This window comes from Ursus americanus, chromosome X, assembly GCF_024610735.1.
Source record: "Ursus americanus isolate L20-20 chromosome X, mUrsAme1.1.p, whole genome shotgun sequence".
NCBI lineage: Eukaryota > Metazoa > Chordata > Mammalia > Carnivora > Ursidae > Ursus > Ursus americanus.
Genome location: NC_142164.1, coordinates 60,398,079 through 60,418,977, shown reverse-complemented (window position 1 = coordinate 60,418,977; position 20,899 = coordinate 60,398,079). Strand labels below are relative to the sequence as shown.

Sequence of the window (20,899 nt, the reverse complement as noted above, 5' to 3'; positions counted from 1 at the left end):
TTTTAGTGGGAAAACTTTGTCTTTAACTTTGAATAAGATTTCAGCAGTGAATTTTTTATAGCTATCTTTTTTAAAAAAAGATTTTATGTATTTATTTGTCAAAGAGGGAGAGAGAAAGAGCCTGAGCAAGTAGGGGGAGCAGCAGGCAGAGGGAGAAGCAGGCTCCCCGCTGAGCAAGGAACCGGATGTGGACTTCATCCCAGGACCCTAGGATCATGACCTGAGCCGAAGGCAGATGCTTAACTGACTGAGCCACCCAGACGTCCCTATAGCTGTCCTTTATCATGATGAGGATTTTCTCTTCTAGTCCTACTTTATTCATTGGCTTCATTTTGAAAGGATATTGGGTTTTGGCAGCATATATTGAGATGACCATGTGGTTCATCTTTTATTCTATTAATGTAGTAAATTAAATTTCCTTGAAATTTCTTTATGGAAAGCTTTTTGAATACTAATTCAGTCTCTTTAATTGTTATATGATGTTTACATTTTCCATTTATCTTGAGTCTGTTTTGGTAGTTTGTATATTTCTAAGAATTGGTCCATTTCATTTAGGCTGTTAAATTTGATAACATCAATCATTCATATCATTCTCTCATAATAATTTTTAGTTCTGTAAGGCCAGCAATAATATTTGTCATTTCATTCCCAATTTTAGTAACTTGGGTCTCCTATCTTTTTTCTTGGTCAGTCCAACTAAAGATTAGTCAAATTTGTTGATCTAGTCAAAGAACAAACTTTTGGTTTCATCTACTTTTTGCTACTTTTTATTCTATGCTTTATCAATGTCTGCTCTAATCGTCACCATTATCATCATCATTATTTCCTTCCTTGTGGTTGCTTTAGGTTTACATCGCTCTTTTTTAATTTTGTTAAGGTGAAATGATAGGATGTTGTTTTAAATTTTTAATCTTTTTTACGTATAGTTATTTTCAGTTATAAGTTTCCCTCTGAGAGTGCTTTTGTTGCATTACATAAGCTTTGACATGTTGTGTTTTCATGTTTATTCATCTTACAGTATTCTGTTTCCCTTATGATTCTTTGACACAGTGGTATTCAGGAATGTATTGTTTAGTTTCCACAGTAAAAAAAAAAATCTCAATTTCTTTCTGTTTATGATTTGCAATTTAATGCCATTGTGGGCTAACAACATACTTTGCGTGATTTTAATCCTATTAAATCTATTGAGGCATATTTTATGCCATATATGTGATCTTCCCTGGAGGATATTCCATGTGCACTTGAGAAGAATGTGTATTCTACTGTTGTTGAGTGGAGTGTTTTATAAGACTTTATAGGTCTATCTATTAGGTATAGTTGATGTTCAGCATTTTTCAATTTTTCAGTATCTTTCTTGATCTTGTGTCTAATTATTCTATCATTATTGAAAGTGAGGTATTGATGTCTCAAACTAATATTGTTGAATTATCTACTTCTCCCTTCAATTATGTAAATTGTTACTTCATATCTTTTGTGCCTCTGTGGTATGGGTGCATATGTGTTTATAATATTCCTGATAGATTGACCATTTTATCATTATAACATGTCCTTCTTTATCCTTAGTAACAGGTAGTTGTCTTAGGTCTACTTTGTCTGGTGTTAGTATAACCATTCTAGCTCTTTTTTTTGGTTATTTTTTGTAAGATATACCTTTTTCTATTTTTTTCTCTTTCAATCAATTATTGCTTTTGAATCTAAAGTGTATGAAGGTAGTGGGGTATGGGGATGGGGTGATCCAGTGATGGGTATTAAGAAGGCCGTGTGTTGGGATGAGCACTGGGTGTTATACACAATTAATGAATCGTTGAACACTACAACAAAAACTTATGATGTATTGTATGCTGGCTAACTGAAGATAATAAAAAAATAAACAACAAAAAGAAAAAATATAAAGTGTATGCCTTATAGATAGCATATGCTTGGATCGTGGTTTTTTTTAAATTAAGTTTTATAATCTGTGCCTTTTGGTTGAATTGTTTATCCTATTTAATGTTATTATTGATATGGTTGTAATTTTATACCATTTTACTATTTGTTTTCTATATGTTTCACAACTATTTTTATCTTATGTTCTGCTTTTACTATCTCTCTATTTTGAATTGTATTTTTTTTTCATTCCTTTAATGATTTTGAACTATATTTTTGAGGTATTTTTCTTAGTGGTTGCTCTTGGGTTTCCAATAGTTAGTTTAACTTATCAAAGTTTACCTCAGATTTATAGTAACATAATTCCAAAACACTTGAATTTTGATTTGGTTTTGCTATTTATTAGATTTGTTGTCTTAGGTAAGCCACTTTTTCCTTATGCCTTAAAGATTTAGCTTCTGATTTTAGGCCTCATATTTACAGATCCAGATCCAGGGATTTTTAAACCTTAGAGTGGTTCAAAAGCCACAAATTTTATTAGTGGGATTTATCAGCTTCTAGTGAGTAGTTTGCATTACAAAATGCAGAACCTTATATTTGCTCATCAACAAGATAATTTGGACAGAGTTGTAAGCACTGTAGCAAAAGAAGATATGGTTATAATTATTAGTCCAGAAATGATCAGAAATATTGGAGGAATTATTAGTTGTGTGACTTTGGGCAAGTCACTTAACCTTTCTGTGCCTCATTTTTCTTGAGTATAAAATAAGAGTAATAACAGTATCTACATCATGGAGTTGTACAGATTAGACAAGTAAATATAGGCAAAGCACTTAGAATATTGCTTGGCATATATTATGCACAAGAAAATTTTTATTGTCATTTTATTATTATTATTATTATTATTATTATTATTATTATTATTATTATTTTAACATTTTTCTAACCTATAGCAAGAATTTAAGGCTTCTGGGCACTTAACAAAGCTTTTTGGTAAAACATTCATTTTTTCTAACTACCAACCCTGCCAGTAGCAATGGGAACTTGCTATTATCCAAGACTGTTTAGTTAGTGAGAAGGAAATCTCAGATGCTAGAGAAACATCTAAGAGGTGATGGTGCTCCCGTGTGAAGGATTAGCTAAAAATCTTCCTGGGACTGTGCTTAAAAGCATGTTTTCTGTCCTTTCAGAAATGTACTGTCCAGTGTTATGAACTGATTTGGAATCTGACCTTGTTGTCCCTTCCTCCCAGTGAAGCAAAAAAAGTCCATATTTTAAAAGAAAGGCTGTAAGATTCAGGATCCCGACTTTTTTTGTTCCTTTGTTTTCTGAATGGCTTCAAGGCATCTGATAATTAATGCAAAGCTAGTAATTAAATGGTCTTCCTCCTTAGAACACTGCCCAGGTGTATGCAGTCACCGTGTTCATTTAGAGAATATGAGATTTACCAAAACTGTCAGCTGGATCTTAAACTATAGGCATAGTGAAATTCTTTAGTTACATTTGTAATGTTTCTAAGGAAATTAGCATAGTGTTGGGTCCCTGGTACTTGAGGTGAATTCACCCAGTCCTTTGATATTGATGGCAGAAAGAAAAAAAATGAATTGGGTTTGGAGTGTGGAGATCCCAAGCATCTGGCTGTTCTTATTCAAGTGTGTAAATTTCCAGTTAGAAGTTAGTCATATTTGTTACTTTCTTTTCAAACAGATAAAGAGGAAATGTATACTCCTACCCCCAGGTAGTTCTGAATGCACTTTTTCAGCTGCATATTCATTTCCCCCCCAGTGGCAAGTGCATCAGCAACTCAATGAAAAAGTTTTGAGGACTTTTTGGGTTAAGTTCTATGGCTATAAACTGGCTGTTTGGAGAACACCCTGGAAAAGCTTTCATTTTCCCCCTTCTACCTTCCAAATATTAGAGGAAGTCAAACTAGAATGTTTGCAGTGAGGAGTGAGAAGAGTGAGGTGAAGACAAAGGAGAATAGTAGTGGATAAACTTCAGTACTTTCTTGTTCATGGGACTTTTTTTTAAATGTGTTTGTATTCTTTTTTCTAAAATAACACCTTGATGTAGACTTGTTGGTAAATGAATGAAATGGCACTTGTTTTTGGCTGAGAAGTTAAAAAAAAAAGGCACACTGCTGCTTTAGTCAAGCAAGAGAGAAGGTCTGGGAGAAGAGTTTTTGTAAACACTATTAATAAATTTTGGATTAAGCAGATATAGACCCTATCCTCTTGGAGTTTACGGTTGGGAGAGACTGACAATTAGATTATCACACAAATGAAAAATTATACAACAGCATGTAAAATTTTATCTGTGATGAATGCAATAAAGAAGAGGTCTGCAATTCTCTAAGAGCACATAATAAGTGGATATGACCTGAACTAGGGATTAAGGAAGGGTTTCCTGAAGACGTGATTACTGGTATAATTTCTGAAGGAAGAATAAGAATTAATTTGGTGAAGGGGAGGATAGGGGGAGGGGAAGTGTTCCAGGCAGGGATAATAGCCTGTGTAAATGTCCATGGTATGAGTGATCAATTTCATTCTAGGAAGTTCAAAGTAGGTCAGGGAGGGTGGAGCTCAGAGAGAGGGAGAGTGATGCTAGAAGGGTGTGCAACCATTGATATGGTAAAAGACCTGGAAACCTTTGTGAGATTAATCAGAAAGGTACTTAAGTACTTCAGCAAGAAATGAATTAGAAGACTGATACTAACACAAACAGGAGAAAGATAATGAGCTGGTCAGTGACCCTGGCTATAGGTAGACTTTAATCACTATTATTCACTAAGTTGCTACAACTGAGTGCTCTTCCCAAAATCTCTTCTCCTTACCCTTCTTTTTTTTCCCACAATCTTCCTTCTCACCTCTTCTCACTTCACTCCTCCTGCATTTGATCCCTTGGGTCTGGCCACCTGGAAAGATTTCCTCTTCCTTTTTATGGCTTATTTAAATAGTAATCATCCGTCATGGTCCAGCTCAAATCCGACCCCCCCACCCCCACCCCCGGAAGGCCTCCTGGCCTTATCCATGGGACTTTGTCACCGTTCTCTGATCCTTTATAGAACTTAATCTCCGTATAACTACTTTAGTATTTTTCAAAATTTGCCTTTGGTATCTCTTTAATGTGTCTTGTAACCCCAGCTAGACTGTGAGGGAAGTGACTGTATCTTTCTCTTGTAGATTGACAAATGCACCAAGAGCTGGTCTAAGCCCAGAGTGGGTGAATGACTGCTTGTGGAGACTCAGCCAATGTTAGCAACTGACAGAAATAGACATACCTGAGATAAGTGGAGAGGGGAACAGAAAGAACAGAATCTAGGGGTGGGGGCATGGGGGTGGAACAGAGAAGTGTTTTTTTTAGAATCAGTCACAAGTAATAAGGCTAGTATCAGCTTCACACTGACTTTTTTACTGGCCTTGACTGTTAGTGAGAATAGCAACAATAGAGCTGAAGAGAGGTAGAATAAACAAACTTGAAGCATGGGTTATTTGGGAGGCAGCTAATTATGCAGACTGAAGTTTTGAAGCAGGCAGAGGATCGCTCAAATCTCCAGGGGCATGGCTCTGCCAGAGCTAGAAAGCACCTTATCCCGGACCCAAGAGTTTCATTCCTGAGAGGGGGGAGGGGTTGCTGTTGGTGGTAATGCTGGCAGTGGGTGGAGGTAGGGGATAGAAGGGGGGCGCTGGTGGAGGGGAAGGGCTGGCAGTGGAGTTACATATGGATGACTGAATTTCTGCTACAAATACAGACCAGAGAGAAGAAAGGAAGGAGGAAAAAGATAAGAAAAAAAGCAGGGTGGGTGACCAAGGCAGTCAACCTATAGGGAAAGAACTTGCCACGAGGGAGGAGGAGGTATACAGTTGAAGATAACTCCCCGTTATAAACCGATTGCATGTGTACTATTTATTTTGGTTTTAGGAAAACCTCTGAAAATTTCATGGTAATTAGACTTCCTGCCAGGCAGTTATTTAAGAGAAATGCAGACCCTCCTTTTGCCACAGAGCACTCCCAAGTCCACGGAAGGTGGGCATTAGAGCTCTGGGACCCCAGCACATCACCAACTGAGGGCACTTCACTGGCTTAAGTAAGTGAGTATAGTATTGTTTGTGTGTGTATGTTTGTGGGGGGTTTAATTTTGCGCAGTCTAATAGGAATACATTAATGGTATCATTCACTTTTGCTTTCCCTGCCCCCTCCTTATTATCATCAATATTGTTGTCGTAATTATTTTAAACGAGTTAGAGCAAACATGGGCTGCTCCTAATTAAAACACTCCTCCCAGTTTGGAGTTTTGTCTCCTCCTACCCATTAGAATTGTAGAGAGAGAGCAGTCCTGCAGCAAAAACAGGCACACAGGCTTTCTCTGTGGATTAATTGGTCAGGAAAGACACTTTTTATATTGTTAAGTGGCACTTAAGCTGCTAATTCTTGACTGTGAAAACTGCTTTTCCTGGGCAATGCTCTTTAAGGAAAAACTTCTTCAGTCCAATGATTGGTGACTAAGGAAACGATGGAGCACAGGGGATTGGGCGGGATCTCGGCTCCTAATAACGTCTCCTTATCCAATGAAAAGCATTTCCTATTGAGACCCCCAAGAGTTCCCCCGGCCCTCGCTCCAGCCCGGACTTTGGGCCTTTTCTTGTGTCCTGTTTGTTAAAGGCATGCCGGCTACCGCATTCAGGAGAGAGCCGTTCCTTAACAAAGAAAAGAGATAAATGTAAATAAGCTCACATTTTCAGAATGAGCCGTTTGTTGTAAGAGCTTCGGCAGCCCAGAGTCTGTTACTTTGGGCTGGGTAACCTTTCCCTGTAAAAAACTAGTGGATTAAAATATGCACTTCTAAAGTGCAAGTTGCCCATTTACATGTTTATTAGCTAATTGTCTACAGGCATGAGCACATTCTTTCATCTTGCACACTCTTTCTTGGGGTAAGTCTCTTTGAGAAAGATTTGATTTGGGCGTTTGGGGGGTGGGGGGATGGCATAACAAACTGTAGCAGAATCACTGATGCTTTGAATGTTTGGGGAAAGAAGTTAGACTTCAACTCTGAAGTGCTGAACAGGGATCGTTGTGTTGAATGGTTTTAAAAAAAGCAATAATTTCTATTGTTTTGGCAATAATACTGCTTCGGGGGAAGAGATACTGGATTTTCAGGCTGTCGTTTCATGTAAACACAGTTGTCCTAAAAAGCACATTTAAAATCAGAGTAATTTAGAAATTCTTTTGGCTAGCTTTGTATTTCTCTGGTTTACAATCGATTGTGAACTAATGTGGTTTCTATTACGATGAGGTTTCTTCTAGTAAAACTATCTATGGCAGTATGCCTTTGATGCTTAATTGATTTATGGAGAATGTGACATTTGCTATACTGAATAATTCATGAACTTGACCATAAAAGAAGAAACATGTTTAAATGAAAAACTAATTCTGGCATAAGTTGAATTTGATATTATATGTGAAATTACTCACTGTTTTCCGAACAAATGCAATAATGTGTCATTTAAAACTCTTTTTGTGTATGTTGGGTATTTTAAAGACTTTTAGTAACAAGATCTTGTTGAATTAATAAATACTGCGTTTTAGTTATTTTGCTTTGGAACTATAGCAGTGTAATTCATCATTATTTAAGCATGGAAAAGATCAGATGAATTCAAAGATTAAAAGTGTTGGAGCTTGTTGGGATTATTCGCTTTGCTATCTTACCAAATTATACCATTTTTCTTTTTATTTGAGAAACATGAAGACAACAAAGATAGGCTAAGCTCCAGATTATCCAGTGGCTTTGAAACATGTTTATTTTTCAGAACAAAATTCCAAACATACCCCATTAACATAGATTGTAAATCCTTTTGCCGTGTAACAGATGAAAAGTTGCACTCTTGCTAAAAAAGATGAGTTCAGCTGATACACTTGATGGCATCTACACTCAAAAGCATTTCCTGCCAATCAGAGATATGAATGAATGTCCTAGTGGAACAATCAGACTAACCTTTCAGAATTTGTACTTTCTGTGAGGTAAAGAGAGTAATGGGAAGATGCCTTACAAGAACACTCAGGCCAAGCTCAGCTAAAGCTTCATTTATTCAATTTCCTTTGAGAGAAAATGTAGTGAGAACTGTCGCCCTTGCTGTGGTGTGGTCAGGGCCTAATTGTGTAGTTGTCTCTCTCTCTCTCTTATTTTTTTTTTACTGTGTATGGTTATCATACATAGTCTGATCTTGGTCTTCTTAAGGGGGAGGGGAAAAAACCCTATAATATATTTGTGAATTTTAGTACTGAAAATTGAGAGCTTAATAGGAGGTCACCTACCACTGGAAATCCCTCCTCACTTTTAGTAGGTAAGTAATTGGTTATTAGAACAATGCATAGGTTAAGTAGTCTATTGATTCTATATAGTTATGCTCTGAAGTACTCTGGCAACCTTATATTTTGAGAACAGAGGTAACTGGGGAACAGGTGGACAAGGTCAAGGGTTAAAACCTACACAATTAGAGCCAATATGCTTGCTGATATGGGCACAAAGGGGGTGAGGAAAAAGAGGGCATTAGGAAGACTTTAGGATATAATGACGTCTTGATCTGTGATTCTTAGCTCCTGGCACTAATTAGTAATATTTGCTTCTGATATTAAACTAAATCTAAACTATGTATGCTAACACGGGTTAGTTAGATTTATTGTGGTGATCATTTTGCTATATATCAAAATATCGAATCATTATGTTGTACACCTGAAACTAATACAATGTTGTATGTCAATTACACTTCAATTAAAAATAAATGAAATAAATCTAGCAATAGTTTCATTGAGTCTAATAAATATTAACTTCTTTTATCTTAGACTTTGAGGGATTATTATTATTTTTTGCAGAAATAAATGGGAGCCGATGGAAACAACCAATAGGAGAGAATAGCCAGTAAGGCCACTGCCACAGCATCAGTTAAAGGCTGCTGTCAATCAAAGCTGAAGTTGGAAGGAGAAAAGAAACTGAGGTCCAGAAGGGGACTGTGACTTGCTCTCACACAGTTAGTTAGTGATGGGGCTGGATATGGCCATATTGAATTAATAGCAAATATGAAAAGCTCTGGGTATTTGAACTTCCTAGTTTGCTTGTATTCTAAAGAAAAGGAAGTTGTCTTAATAATCTGTATCAATTGTGAAAGCCATAAAAGAGAGGAATGTTGATGCTTTTGTCTTCCCTTAAGATAAACCAGTGAAATGAATATCATTTTATTTTAAAAGTCCTGCTTTCTGGAGGAGTGTGAAAATCAATTCTCCTTAATATTAAGGTGGTTTAAAATATATTTTAGATTGTCTAATGACTTCATTTTTTGTTTTGTTTTGTTTTGGTTCTCTTAGATTAGAGAAAAATTATTTCAGGAGAGTTGGAGTTTTATTTACCAGTCTGCTTTGTTTAGGCCACTTTTGTTGAGAAGAGGGTGAGATGTGACTACGGTGTAAGTTTGGCACTAGCAAAACTTGATGATTCTACTTTACAGGCAGTAAGTGAGGAGCGTTCAAATGCAGGTACTATTTGTAAGAATTCCATTGCTGAGTATTTCTAGTTCTATGCCAGTGCTCTGGGCAGGGCTGTGATTTGAAGATGCTACAGAACATGCTAGGCCTAGGACTTTCTAATAGAAGCAGCAGTGATTCTCAGTGTGCTAATACCCAGCAATTGAAGCCTTGCTCAGATCACTGTAGTTCGGGGGAGATATGCGTAGATCCTTTGATTTAAGCCCTTTGTGCCATTGGTATATACCTTTAGAGATGGGAGACATATTTTTTACTCATACTATCAAAATCAGTATCCAAGTATGCTAGAAGAATTGGTATGCAAAATGATAACTAATTTGCCTGTTTAAATATGTGTAATAATGCCAAATTCCCAGTTGGCATGTATGAACCTCACAGAATTTGGAAATGAACTCTTTCAGGAACACCCAAAATATTTCCCAAACGGTCTGGGGCTTCTGCTGAGACACTATTGAATCTCAAGGCTCTAGACAATTTCATAACATTAGGTTGAGCAATTTCTCTGCAGTTATCTTACTCTACAGCTGTTAGGGAAAATTCTACTTCAGTAGGGTTGATGCAATCCTTGGCCCCATCATGTTGAGCACTAAGCAGTATTGTCTTTCAAAGATTAGACTGTGTCGTCAGGTGAAGGGTTTGTGGGAGGCTGGATTATTTTAGCGAAAAAATCAAGTTACTCACTGAGGATAGGATCCGCTCAGATTAGGGCCTGTGTCAATTTCCTGCTCTTCTCAAAAACGTGAAGAGGCAAAACAGCCATGATAATCTCAGTGCCGATCAAAGTCAACACAGAGATGCGATTTTTAGAAGGGTATTACTTGCATCAGAAGTAAATGAAGCCTATCAGTCTGAGCATCTGATGCACACCCTGGCTTGCTTGGCACGAAATGTGATAGAGATCAATTTCCCAGCTCAGTTCTGGAGTAAAATATTTACTTTTGGTTTCCTCCATATTATAAATGCCATAAGAGTAAGGCGTATTTTAAGAACTATTATGAAACATCAACTGATGCATAGGAACGTCAATTAGAACCATGTGTGTGATGGTGACCTGTGCCTGGGACTTGTTCTTATCTCATGTGAGAGGCAGCAGTCTGGACGTAGTCCCTATTACTCCAGCAGAATGGTTTTGATCTGTATTTTTTTGCAACATTTTTGTATTTTTTAGTTTGCTTCACTGCTAGATATTTATAGGCAAGGACACAATAGGTTTTGGCTTCCTCTGAAAACTATTGTCAATGTTCCTAAGCTTCAACCAGAGTAGAAAGAGGAAGTTCTCTGGGGATCAGAAGCACTCTGACCTGACCCAAGAGCAATAAAAACGGAGCAAGGTAAGAGAATTTGAGTACACTCTGCCTTCAGGGCCTTGTCTTCCTAAACTCTGGACTGTCTCCTATAGGGAACGAAAGCAAGCCAGCCTTTCGAGGCTACTGGGAATACGCCAGGAGTTAGAACTTTGTTTTCAACGTTATCATATGAAAGTTTAGCATTTAGTGTCTGAAAGTTTAGCATTTAGTGAAGTGATTTAGGCTTTCATCTTTTTTATAGGGCCAGAAAGCCAGCGCCACTTCCTGCAGGAGCCCCAAAGACCCAAACATGGTATATTTCATCATTAGAAATGTTTAAAAAATGCAAACACTACTATGGACCGTTCAAATTGGGTCCATATGTGTAGGTCAAAGTTAGAAATTCACTGAGGGTCAGCTTTCCCTTTGGTCAACCTCCTGGTGATCTCCCTCCTGCCCACTGTCAGTGAAAAGACTTCCACCCAGTTCTCCAAATCCCCTAGGTGATTAATTATTGGAATGATTGGATGCAAAGGTCTTTACAAGACAATGGTCCCATGCTGCCTGCACTGGAATATGTAATTCACTGAATCAGCCTGTACTTTTTCTTCTTCTCAACTGAAGCTCGTGTTGGCACCTTGCCTTCATCCAGTGCACAGTATATTAGCCATTTATGAAAATCTAGTGGTTAAAAAAGTTTCTTTTAGCCAAAAGAAAGGAAGGCAGTCAGAAGAGACCTTGTTTTTTGAATATCATTGATTCTCCCTTAGAATCAGCTTAAATGCCTCTCTGCTTTTTAAACCATAGCTCAATGCGAGATGGTCCTTTTGAGGGCACCCTCCTGGATTGTTCTATTATGAAAAAATTGGGTAAAGGTGGAAATTCAAGGGGGGGCTTTCTGAGGTATAAAGTATACTTGGTGTTTGGAGAAAGATGTGTTTCTTGGGAAATTCAGCTTACGAAGAAAGACGGAGATGTAAGCGTCCAGTTGTGTCAGGGAAAAGAAGGAAAAAAGGTCTTTTATAATGTTTCTTTGTGATTAGGTAAGACCGAATACTGGCAAGCTCATAAAGCTACTCACAAGCCCTGTTGAATCTTCTTAGCCTCAGCTGGGAGGCTCAGAGGTAATGTTTATACAGGGAAGAGAAACAGTATAGTCAAGTTACAGAGTGAACGAGTGTCTGGGTCAGAAATAGAACTCTTTGCTTCCAAAGCTGTGTTAAGTCCCAGCACCACACCCTCACTGCTAGACAGCAAAGGTGCTATGTGTTCAAGCAAAGGAAAGCTATGAATAGGGCCTTAGTGGCAGCTTTCCCATGCCCTGTCTTCAGGATTGAGACTGTAATGCTTTCTTGTCTGTGGTCCTTTCTCTCCCACAGGATTTGGTTACTCAAAGCAGCACAGCAGAAGTGCCAGCCTCCCTGTTGTTGGTACAGTGTATACATTCTGGGAGACATAAAACCGAATGGAAAACTAGGGAGACAAATTTCACCTATTTGAACCACACCATCCTGGAAAGTACAAAATAATAGCCAGTGAGCTAGAAGCATGCTGTGTAAAAAGGTCATCAGTGGGCAGAGTGGAAGGACTCTGGGTATAGGCGAAAAGACATCTGTTATGAAAGCATTTTCCAAATAATCTTATTGGTGGTTCTTCTTGTAAAAGGCAGGTGCAAGCAGATTATAGTGAATGAAGCTTGGCTTGACTATTACGGATTTTTCAGGCCCTTAATTTCTTTAGATTGTGTGATTATATTACAGGCATATTTTTGACTGTCTTGATTTCTTTTAACAATAAAAAAATGGCATCCAGACTAACGGATAGTGAGTGGTGGGTGTTAAGAATAGTATATAAAGTGGGTTAAGCAGTTGAGAAGCTCGCCATTCTCTTTTTCCTTCTGCCATCCCATTGGTGAAAGAATCTGCAGAAACTTGGGTCTACACTTCCCAAGGTGAGATGGAAACCCCATTAACTGAGATTTTTCAGACTCTTCCTGGTTTTGCTGATCAGCTTCAGTGACCTTAAACATAGTGATTGCATACTGTTCTTTCTGAGAAAACTGGAAGGAGTAAGATGAAGCAAAGTGGTAGAATGAGATTCAAGAAACTGTGAACCAGAAATACCTCCCAGGGCCCTAAATACAAATTAGATAGCAGAACTGACCTCTCCCCAACAAGGTCCTCTTTCTTTCACCTTTTCTTCTCCTCATTCTCTCAATACTTCAGTTTTAGTTTCTTTGCTACTTTCTTTCCATCTCCTCTTTTGCTTTTCTCACTTACTTTTATTTCTTCCTTGTCTGTTTTTTTTCCCCCTTCTTGGACCTTACTTGGTCAAGGTTCTTACTGTATTTTGCTTTTACATATCAAGGTTGATTGTGGCAAACATTGAGCTGGGCCTGTAGGATGAAATGGCCAAGAAAGAATATGATCTTAGTGCAGGGTTAGCCTCAGGGGAGGCACTCCATAAAGGTTTTTTGAATGAGAATTGAGGAATAGCAAGTTTCCAATCTTGAGAACTTTAGCTATTAAAAATGACAACTCTTTGATTGACATCCCATAAGTCATCTCTCCAAGGCCATTTCTCCCTCTAGGCACTGCAGTGAGTGAATTTTTTTTTTTCTCAAACCATTTTTTTCTCACTCTAAACACTGGTTGAAGTAACTTCAGGCCTCTATATCTCAGGCAGATTCCTCCTCCCACTCTCTTCTCCGTTACACAGAGTGGTCTTTTGACCTGTTCCCTGGGATTTGGAAGGAAAGAGTAATGTAAAGAGGAATCACTTAGGAAAAATGCCTTTCGCATTTTAAAATAATCATGTGAAAACCCATTATTGGATATGTCAGGGAGCAAAGACCATTTTTACTTCATATCATCCTCATTGAAAAGAATTCATTCAGCAGTTACTTGTCCATAGTGTATTGTAGAGAATTCAAAAGACAGTTCCTATGGCAGCTGTTAACCTAGCAAGTTAGTAAGATTTCTGTATGCAACTTAGAACAGTGTTGGGCCAGATACCCAACAAAGATGAGTAAGTTAATGAGTGCCACATGTATAAGCAGTGGCAAGCAAAGGGCAGGTAACTGATCAGATCAGAAGTGTATAGTGAGGCGGGGGGATGGGCATTTAAGTCAAATCTACTTTTCACATTTTGCTTGTATTCAGCCATAAAAGGTTTTATTGATTAGGGCCATTTTAGGAGCTGAAGGCACGAAAGTATCGGATTGGGCAGTGGGAAGGGGAGATGAAAAAAATCCTAGGCTAAGCATCTAGTGAGAAAAAAACTTGGAGAGGGAATTATAATCTGCAAGAGGGAAACTCAGGTTTTTATTTGAATTATCACCCTAGAAAGGCTATGTAATACAGTGAAAAATCTTTTCACCAGAAGCCTTAATTAACTGAGGGATCCTTGCTCTCTGAACTCATGTTTTAGAAGAAAAAGGTGAATCAATAATTTACTTCAGAAGTTTGGTCATAACTTCTTTAAGAACATGTCCTGGAGGTCCCATGTGGACCTGTAGTCTTGTGCAATAGAACTAATACTCAGACAAGGAAGTTTACTAGTATTGGAAGGGAGACAATATAATTTAGATTAGTTTAACAATCCTTTGGTTAGGAAGAAAAAATCCGAAATCTGGTGCTGATGTTAGCATTTACACATTCTTCTAATTCTGACATTGTAATTCTAAATTACATAAGCTTCAGTTTCTTCTTCTGTAATACGGTGATAGATTCCTTTCTCGCCTACCTTATGGTGTTCTTATGGGAATCAAATAAAACACATTGTTGAGTTAAGAAAGCCATACGCATTTCAGACTATTGGTGTCGTTTTAACCATCAGAGGTCTGTTTCCCCATCTCCCATCCCTGTTGAGGCTCTCAAGTAACCAATATCTTATTCCTGCCCATTGCAATGCTACATATAGTATCACATTTGCTATATTGAGTGTGATTTCTCCCAGTCCTGCAACATGCTCTTACAGTACATTTTAACATATGGTTGGTGCTCAAAATGTACTTGTCAAACCAAGTTGAATGTGCGTATTGTTTCCAATCTGGGTAGACAGGATATCTTTTGCTCCGCAGAAATGAATGGAAGGCAGATTTGATTATTCATTCCATCTTGTCTCCCATAGGAGGAAAATATTTCTTACCAGTCTCTAGTCTCAAAGTGGTGAACCCTGCAGCCAGCAGGCCTTCTGAGAAAAAAAAAAAAAATCCATGGGTGACAGAAGATTCATTGACTTTCAATTTCAAGATTTAAATTCAAGCTTCAGACCCAGGTTAGGCAATGCTACTGCCAATAATACTTGCATTGTTGATGATTCCTTCAAGTATAATCTGAATGGTGCTGTCTACAGTGTTGTATTCATCCTGGGTCTGATAACCAACAGTGCCTCTCTGTTTGTCTTCTGCTTCCGCATGAAAATGAGAAGTGAGACTGCTATTTTCATCACCAATCTGGCCCTTTCTGATTTGCTCTTTGTCTGCACTCTACCTTTCAAAATATTTTACAATTTCAACCGTCACTGGCCTTTTGGTGACACCCTTTGCAAGATCTCTGGGACTGCATTCCTCACCAACATCTATGGGAGCATGCTATTCCTCACCTGTATTAGCGTGGATCGTTTCCTGGCCATTGTCTATCCCTTCCGATCTCGTACCATTAGGACAAGGAGGAATTCTGCCATTGTGTGTGCTGGAGTCTGGATCCTAGTCCTCAGTGGTGGTATTTCAGCCTCATTGTTCTCCACCACTAATGTCAACAATGCAACCACCACCTGCTTTGAGGGCTTCTCCAAACGTGTCTGGAAGACTTATCTGTCCAAGATCACCATATTTATTGAAGTTGTTGGTTTCATCATTCCTCTGATATTGAATGTCTCTTGCTCTTCCGTGGTGCTAAGAACCCTCCGCAAGCCTGCTACACTGTCTCAAATTGGGACCAATAAGAAAAAAGTGCTGAAGATGATCACAGTGCATATGGCAGTCTTTGTGGTATGCTTTGTACCCTATAACTCTGTCCTCTTCCTGTATGCCTTAGTGCGCTCCCAAGCCATTACCAATTGCTTGTTGGAAAGATTTGCAAAGATTATGTACCCCATCACCTTGTGCCTTGCAACTCTGAACTGTTGCTTTGACCCTTTCATCTATTACTTCACTCTTGAGTCTTTTCAGAAGTCCTTCTACATCAATACCCATATCAAGATGGAGTCCCTGTTTAAGACTGAAACACCTCTGACCACAAAGCCTTCCCTTCCAGCTATTCAAGAAGAAGTTAGTGATCAAACAACACATAATGGTGGTGAATTGATGCTAGAATCCACCTTTTAGGTAATGAGAACTGTCTTTAGGTCCAGATATGGTTTTTCCTATGATTTTTCCTATGCTATGAACAAAACAGTTTGAAGCTAATGATACTAAAAATAATGTACTGAATACAGTCAGATACATTTATTTGAATGTTTATTGTGCATATGCTGTTTTGTTCAATAATTATAGGTCAGGTCTAATTACAAAAACCAAAAGAGGTTGCCAAACTCTTCTGCTGGGTTGTAATTTCATCGTACCACATTATATGAGTAGCCAATGGCCTTGACTTTAGTGATATGGAGATTATTTTAAATTTTTTTAAAAGATATTTCCACTCTGATAATATTTGGTAATTAGGTAGGGCCTATAAATATAGAACAAATTCAGGGATTATTTAAAAAAAAAGTTTGTGTTACTACTGATACATGTTAGTTTTTTTTTCCATTTTTGTATTGTCATAGAGTATATTTTAGCACAAGAACATATTTTAGCCTAACATTATTAATAAAAAGTGTATCAAATTTAAAAGAGCTGGCAAAATTTATTGTATATATTTTGAAAGTAGGAACATAAATTGTGTTTGCCTGAATATGAATGGGAAGGAACAAAAGTAACTGGATTTACATGTTTGTAGTTCCCAGCAGTGTCATTTTTCAAAAAAAAAAAAAACCTTCCTTTTTTTAACACTGCATTAAGATTTTCATATGAAACTTCAAATCCAGAAAGCTGCTAAATGTGTGCCCCAAATAAGTACAAAATAGAAAATCAAATAAAACAACAAATATCCACTAAAAAACCAGCAAAACCAACATTTTTTCTTAGAATTTCCAATTATCTTTCTTTTGAGAGACTGATCTATAAAATATTCTTCATGTGAAACTTTGCAGCACAATGCAGCCAGAATACTGCTGCATTTGTGCCCCGGTCAGGAGCAAAGTGAAAAAAATTAACAATAAAATATTAACAAAAAATAAAACAATAAAACACATTTAAAAATCTTTCTTAAAACTTTCTTAATATTTTTGGGGGGTTGAGAGTAGAGATCTCTGTAACTTTAAATCACTTATTCTTTTGTATTAAATTTTGGAGCGCAGTGTAGCCAGATTGCTGCTGAATTTGTGGCCAGGTCAGGAGCATATTGAAAAAAATACATAAACCAACCCAAATCGATACAACAAAACTCAGAAAAAACTACAAAACAATAAAAACAACAAAAAATAATTTCTAACATTTGCATTTATAATTTATTTATTTTTTGAGGTTCTGTAAATTTAAGAATACTGTATCATTTGTGTGAAATTTTGGAGTACAATACAGGTAGAAATCTGCTAAATTTGTGCCCAAATCAGGACCAAATTCAGTGAAAAAACCCATAACACAACGCCGCACAAAACAAGCCACACAAAAATTTAGAACTTGTATTTTTTTGAGCATTTGTAAAACTTGCAAAATACCATGACTTTCATATGATGCTTTGGATCAAAATGCAGTTAGGAAGCTGCTAAACTGGCGCCTGGTTCAGGAGCAATTAAAATCAGTATTTACAAATATACAAAAGAAGATAAAACATTTTATAACTCAAACAATAAAAGAAATAAAATAATCTTTAAAACGTTTTACCATTTATTGGATGAAATGTCCATTTAAGAATATTAGGGCATGTAAATAGAGCTTCTGAGCACAATATAGCTTGAAAGGTGCTACATTTGTGCTCATGTCAGAAGGAATGAAAATATATTCCCTCATCGACATTCCTCACATACACAAGACAAAACAATTAAAATGCTGCAAAACAATAGAACATTCTTAAAATTTGCATTAATTAATTTTTAAAATATTTGGATGATATGGCAACTTAAAAATGCTACGACTTTAAAAGTAAATCTTCCAGTAACAGTGTGTCTTGTAAGTTGCTGACATTGTGCCAGGAAGTGATTAAAAACAAAATAAAACGAAAACCCCAAACACCATAAAACAATAATAGAAAAGAAAAAAAATTTTAAACCATAATCAAATTCTTAAAATTTTCACCAACCTTTGTTTTTCTTTCTGATGATATATAGATTTAAAAACTGATTTTTAAGTTTAAAACATGAGCATAATGTAACCTTATTTTTTTCTTACATGAATCCTTTATATTTTATTTTATTTTAACTCCAGTATAGTTAACCTACAGAGTTATATTAGTTTCAGGTGTACAATACAATGATTCAGCAATTGTATACATCACCCAGTGCTCATCCCAAGTGCACTCCTTAAGCCCCACCACCTATTTCCCCCATAATCCCACCCACCTCCCCTTACATGAATCCTTTACATCAAATGTTACCATATGTATAAATCCCTATCACTAATGGAAACCATCCAACATTTTTATGCCAATTGATTAATTATGAGTTATTATTTTCTCCTCCTTGTATTAACATCTGCTAGTATAACATTCTCCAACAACTCTATAACCCTTCTGAATAAGGCAAATATCTTCATTGTGATTCTGTAAATCAAAAGTGTCCATGCCCAGAACAGAATTTTTGGATGCTCCAATACCAAATCCTGACTTAATATTGCTTGTTGATGAGTCTTTTATTCAAGAAAGAAAGAAGTAAAAAACAATACCAGGCTTGACATACAGTAAATCGCCTAGTTTCTTTTGTAAAATCCGTTTCCTTACCAGGATACAAATGACTGAATCTGAGCCTGAGTTAGGGACTCATTGAAAAAAAGGCTGAAACAATAGAACAATAATAAAACCAAACTTTCAAAAATGGCATTACTTTTTCCTTGTGATCCAAAGTCCTAAAAAATAATCATGCATTATATTGTCTTGTGAAAACATTATGTAGAATATATAAGCATTAGGTTCAGTTCAATGACATTAGGTTAAGTTAGGCGAAGTTCATTTGTTAGGTTATGCTGTAAGATCAAATTAGTAATCAAAGTATGAGTAATCTTTTTGTTTTTTTAGTATTCTTTCCCACTTGTAAAGTATAAACAATGTAACTTTTTGTTTGTGCCCTTGGCTCTCAAAATTATAAAATTTTAGGACTATGACGCCAAACAGTTTAATGGGATATGTTAACCAGGTTGACATAAAATACATCAATAAATCAGTTTCCTTTTGTGTCATTTCCATATTTAGTTTTGTTTAATTTTCCATATTTCAATTTATTTTAATTGATTTCAGATTTTATATTTAATATAACTTGCTAATAATAAAGACTGTTGTCATGAACAATGTAACCAACAAAATGTGATGTATAACTAAATACAAAATTGATTTTTATTTTACATTTAAAAGCAAAAGCAATAATTCAGGTTTAACTACAACTTGGATTTCAAACGCTCATCAAATGTAATAAATATGTTTGGATTATGCAGCAGTTATACTTTGGTCAACTATTTATTAAACTTTGCCTTCATTTGTAGGCACCCAGAGCCATTTTTCCTTTATCTTCCCTCTGTCCTTCACGAAAGAACTTATTAAAGGTTTATTTGTACTCAAGTCAATTCTAATACTTTGTTTTTCAGGCTGTCTGAAGACTAATGCAGAATTGTAAATGGCAAACCCCTGGGTGACTTTTCAGGAATCAAGTTGAAAGATTAACTACCTTCTCTGATTTGTCCAATTTGGCTTTGATTTATTTGGGGCTTCTTACCAAGCTGATTCTTGAATCCGATTTCTCAGATTCGATTAAATCCCCTAAGACAGCTAGGAGTCCTAGAGAAAGTCAGGGCAAACAGGCCATCTGACAACAATGAGAGGATTTTGGAGCTGGAGAGCTGACTGATCAGTAACTAGAATAGGTGGTGGTCCCAGGGTGGCAGCACAGGGGATTCCCAGTTATCATCCTCGTACCTTCTAAATCTCAGGGAAAGCAATGCCAGCATCTCATAAACCATATTATGTGTTGGTTCCCATGAAATTACAGCAGACGCTGCCTTTTCTAAAAGCATTATCAGTGTGATCAGCCCTAGGTCAGCTTTAAAATGATAGGAACTTTGTCATTCATGACCTTCTAGGCCTGGTCTTCAGAAAAAAATGGAGACGGGGTTGTTTGTTTCATATCTCCATTAACCTTCTTCCATCTCTGTCTCCACCCCGAAACCCCTGCATCTTATATTTGCTATGGTTTCCCAAAAGCTGCCTTTCCTGTGACCCTCTCCAACATCTCTCTTCACCTTCTTCAGAAATATTACTTTTTTTGTGGACCAAAAACAATGCATAAACCTCTGTCAAGACAATGACAGGTTGAATAGACTTACACTAAAGTGTGAATGATTGATCCCTCCGCCCCACAGCTTTTACTCCTCCTATTGGAGTTTGCATGTTAGGAAAGGAATCTGGTTAATTAAAATAACTAAAGCGGGGTTGGGATAAGAAGACCTGACTGTTCTCTTGAGCCTCAGCATCCTTCAGCTCATGGTAGGGCTTCTACAACTGCAACTTTCTGTCCCCCTCTTAATATTACCCTGTATACCCCTGAGTCCAAAATATACACTGCCTTTTCCCAGATATCCCTCTTTTCCAAAATTGCCTGCAGTAACTGGAAATCTAGTTCTCATTTCATATATGCTTGGATTCTTGCCCCCAAATGTCTCCTGATTCTGGAGACTTTTTTTTTTTTTTTTAACAAGGAAGCCAAAGCGCAGACTGAGTAAAAATTTACTCTGTACTCAGATTTTTGAAAAGCTATGTACTTACCACTGCTTCACTTCTTTCCCTCTCTATTTGGGAATGAAGCTCTTCTTTCTCAAACATCCATAGAGGTACTAAGTTCAGGAGTGTAGAGGACTGAAGCCAGTGTGAGGCTTAAAATGTGGCATTGAGGGAAACCAGGCAGGCTCAAAGACTGGGATGACTTTTATGGCCTTAGTAACTAGCTTTCCTTCTTATCATGGAGAA

General features: G+C 37.0%; 1 protein-coding gene across 1 annotated transcript; it reads left to right on the top strand.

Moving 5' to 3' along the window:
- The first annotated feature begins 6,509 nt into the window (after positions 1–6,509).
- LPAR4 (lysophosphatidic acid receptor 4) lies at positions 6,510–19,426 on the top strand. Its single transcript, XM_045804156.2, has 2 exons — positions 6,510–6,797; positions 14,820–19,426. The coding sequence occupies exon 2, from the start codon at positions 14,905–14,907 to the stop codon at positions 16,015–16,017; it is 1,113 nt and encodes a 370-aa protein (XP_045660112.1). The 5' UTR covers positions 6,510–6,797; positions 14,820–14,904; the 3' UTR covers positions 16,018–19,426.
- Positions 19,427–20,899: the final 1,473 nt, after the last annotated feature.